This window comes from Rhamphochromis longiceps, linkage group LG4, assembly GCF_057381845.1.
Source record: "Rhamphochromis longiceps isolate RC_006_pf linkage group LG4, R_longiceps_female_GT1.1, whole genome shotgun sequence".
Classification (NCBI taxonomy): domain Eukaryota; kingdom Metazoa; phylum Chordata; class Actinopteri; order Cichliformes; family Cichlidae; genus Rhamphochromis; species Rhamphochromis longiceps.
Genome location: NC_140560.1, coordinates 22,989,551 through 22,992,658, shown reverse-complemented (window position 1 = coordinate 22,992,658; position 3,108 = coordinate 22,989,551). Strand labels below are relative to the sequence as shown.

The 3,108-nt window shown below is 44.1% G+C and overlaps 1 protein-coding gene across 1 annotated transcript; it reads right to left on the bottom strand.

Annotated features, from left to right (window-relative positions):
• Positions 1 to 1,367: 1,367 nt before the first annotated feature.
• Positions 1,368 to 2,357, bottom strand: LOC146671602 (uncharacterized). Its single transcript, XM_085405351.1, has one exon. The coding sequence runs from the start codon at positions 2,355 to 2,357 to the stop codon at positions 1,368 to 1,370; it is 990 nt and encodes a 329-aa protein (XP_085261477.1).
• Positions 2,358 to 3,108: the final 751 nt, after the last annotated feature.

The window sequence follows — 3,108 nt, the reverse complement described above, 5'->3', positions numbered from 1 at the left end:
AAGATGAAAATGTTTTTCAAACCTTGTTCTTGTCCTTTACTTGCCCTAAAACTAAGCTGCTTGATAAAAACTACTTACAGGTTGCAAGCTTCAACTAACACTAAATCACAATCTGAGATATGCATTTTAAACTAAAACTAAACACTATATACACATACGGCCACTGCTGTCAACTGCTGGGAGTCCCCCTTCCTTCTCCTGTGTATCTCCTGGGCAACTGCAGTGTGATAAGATAGCCCTTTGTTCACAAAACTTTGACTTGGAAAGTTACCTATGAAAGATTTCCTCAATATTATTATAATTTAGTTTAATTTCACATTCTTTTGATAGCTTTTCCCCTCTTCACTCATTAAAATATAAAAATTTAAGTTTTGAAATTGTAAAATATATGAATCAAATTTTAGAGTCAGTTTCACAATATAATACTGCAAATCACCAAAACTATTTCCACTAAACAGTTGTTCATTTATCCATTTCAATTTAAGCTAATATATAGATACAAATTAAATGAAATAATTTAAAATAATTTAAATTACTAAAAGAATCAAATACAGAAAAATAATATTCTTCCTTATAGATCAATAACAATTGCTGCTACTTTAATTCCCTGCGTACGTTGGGCCAAGGAGGAGGAATAGCTACGATTTTTAAAGTCATTTTAAATGTAAGCAGCTATCAACACCGTCATTCACCAGCTTTAAACTGTCTGTGTTTCAGCTGGGCTGCTCCAAAATAAAATAAGGACTTTGTGAATGACTTCTTGGCTGAATACATGCCAAAATATGATTGTGTTCTTATTGGTGGGGATTTTAATATTCATGTGTGTTGTCCTGATATGCCCATGGCAAAGAGCTTTTTAAATTGATTCTTTTAATCTGGTGCAATGTTTGACTGGTCCCACACATGAACGTGGACACATACTTGATCCTGTTTTAACTCATAGTTTTTATGTTTTTAACGTAGAGATTCGTGATGCTGTGTTTTCTGACCACAGTCCTGTAATGTTTGAAGTTCCTCTTGCCTGTACCTCAGTTAAACCTCATGCTGCTCCTGGGTTTTCAACAGTTTTTAACCAGAACTGTACAATCCCAGAGTTTTTATGCAGCCAGACTGAGGAACTGAGCTCATGGTTTTATTCCACCTGTTGGACTGCTTTGGACACTGTCGCTCCATTAAAAACCAAACTGCCTAAAGCTAAATCTGAGCCCTGGTTGAACGACATGACCCAAGCTGTCAGATGTGAGTACCGTCAAGCTGAACACAAGTGGGAAAAGGACCAACTACAAGTGTCATTCGAGATGCTAAAGGACTGTTGGCTTCAATATCAAAAAACTGTAAAAGATGCCAAAAGAAACACTTATCTGACATTATTCTGTCAAATTGTCACAATTTGTCACAAGAGGAGGAGTCGCAAGTGCGGCAACTGCATCCGCATGGTCTGTTCTTTCTCTCCCATGAATTCTTGAGATTTGTTGATGCTCCAACATCACTGTGTCCTCTGATTGACAAGTGATACGATAAATTTTGCATTTTGGCGAGTACCAAACGTCTGGAATCTGAGTAGCTTGCCAGCCAGGTTCCTCGAGGGCTCTTTTGACCATCGTCCCCAGCTCCTTCGCCTGATGACTCTCATGGACCGCCAATGTTATATGGGGCACTGAATCAGGTCCCATTTTGAACCAAGGCCGTTGTTCGTCGGTTAATTTTACTGCTGCCGCGACACCCTCCGGACCGACATAGATGTTTTGAGAACACACATTCCAAGTCTGGCCTTCAAGGTCAGACTGGAACAGGTCCCTGTAAATTTCATCATCATTTCTATCATAATAGAGGGTGACATGGAACGGATCCCTGGGGGGAGAGAAGACTGCCAAGGCCATAATCCAAGGTTTCCACAACTGATATTGTCTTAGTATGCCTTCTTCCACCACACGACCCCAATAGATGTCAGCGGTCGTTTGTTCACAGTCTTTCAGCAAGTACTGGTTCTTTGAAAATGTCCCCAGGCACGGAAACTCTTTTCCTCCTGGAAGTGTCACTGTTAGTCCATCAGCTGAACACATGATGGTGGCCCCCAGTTTAATGAGCAGATCCCTGCCCATCAAGTTCACAGGCACATGGGGAGACACCACATAGCTGTGCTTCAATGTCTGTTTTCCCAGCACCGTCAGGGCTGGATTGGTTGTTGGCAGCGTCATTGGTACCCCAGAAAACCCAACAACACTGACCACATGGTTGGAAAGTATGGCACTGTTTGGTTTTTGTTTCAGTGTTGAATAGGTAGCCCCAGTGTCCACAAGGAAGGTCATTTCATCTCCTTCCACACTCATTGACAACATAGGCTCTGCCACCCCCATGTTGTCTGGTCTCTGTGGGTCCCGTCAATACAGCTCCTCCTCTCCGCCCCAGTAGCCCAGGGGATACTGAGCCGCTGGCGCCATGCCTGGGTTTGGAGCTTGATGTCCCCTTGTCTGGCCCACTCTGCCTCGAAAAGTTCCCTGTGCCTGGGGTGATGATGGATAAGCTGTTTCTGGTAGCCATGGCGTAGGACAATTACGAGCCCAATGTCCTCGTCCTCCACACCTTCGGCATACATTTGGGTCCAGCATAGGTCCCCCCAGACCACGGCCCCTTGGTCCACCTCCCCTTTGGGATCCACCACGTCCCCTCAGCGACCTAGTAGTCCCCCAATTCCCCGCGGGTCTTCCTTGCCTTGGAAATTCATTGGCGGGCCATCGGTCATCAGGGTACAGAACCGGATTCAAATCTGGCCAATCAGGCCCCGGATCGCCCCGTGGCTGCGCCACCAGCATCTTCTTAGGTCCATCTTTAGTTTCCTTTTTCTTTTCGTTTAGTTTTTCTCTCGCCTCTGCCAATTTCAATTTCACTAACTGCCCTTGCGCCTCCTCCAGCTCCTGTTTTTTCTTGTTCACCTCGTCTTTCTCCAGCTCAAGTCGATGTATAATGTGCCTCTCCCATTTTGCTGAATCCGCCACCGCAAAATCAGGATTCTTTTGTAAATCTGTTCTTACTCGTTCTGGGAGACCTGCTAATACTGCAGATCGGAACCACGCCCTTGGTTCACCATTCTGCCCAGGATGTTCACCA

Coding starts and splice junctions, on each gene's coding strand:
- LOC146671602 (XM_085405351.1), bottom strand. CDS start 2,357: ATGGGGGTGGCAGAGCCTATGTTGTCAATGAGTGTGGAAGGAGATGAA.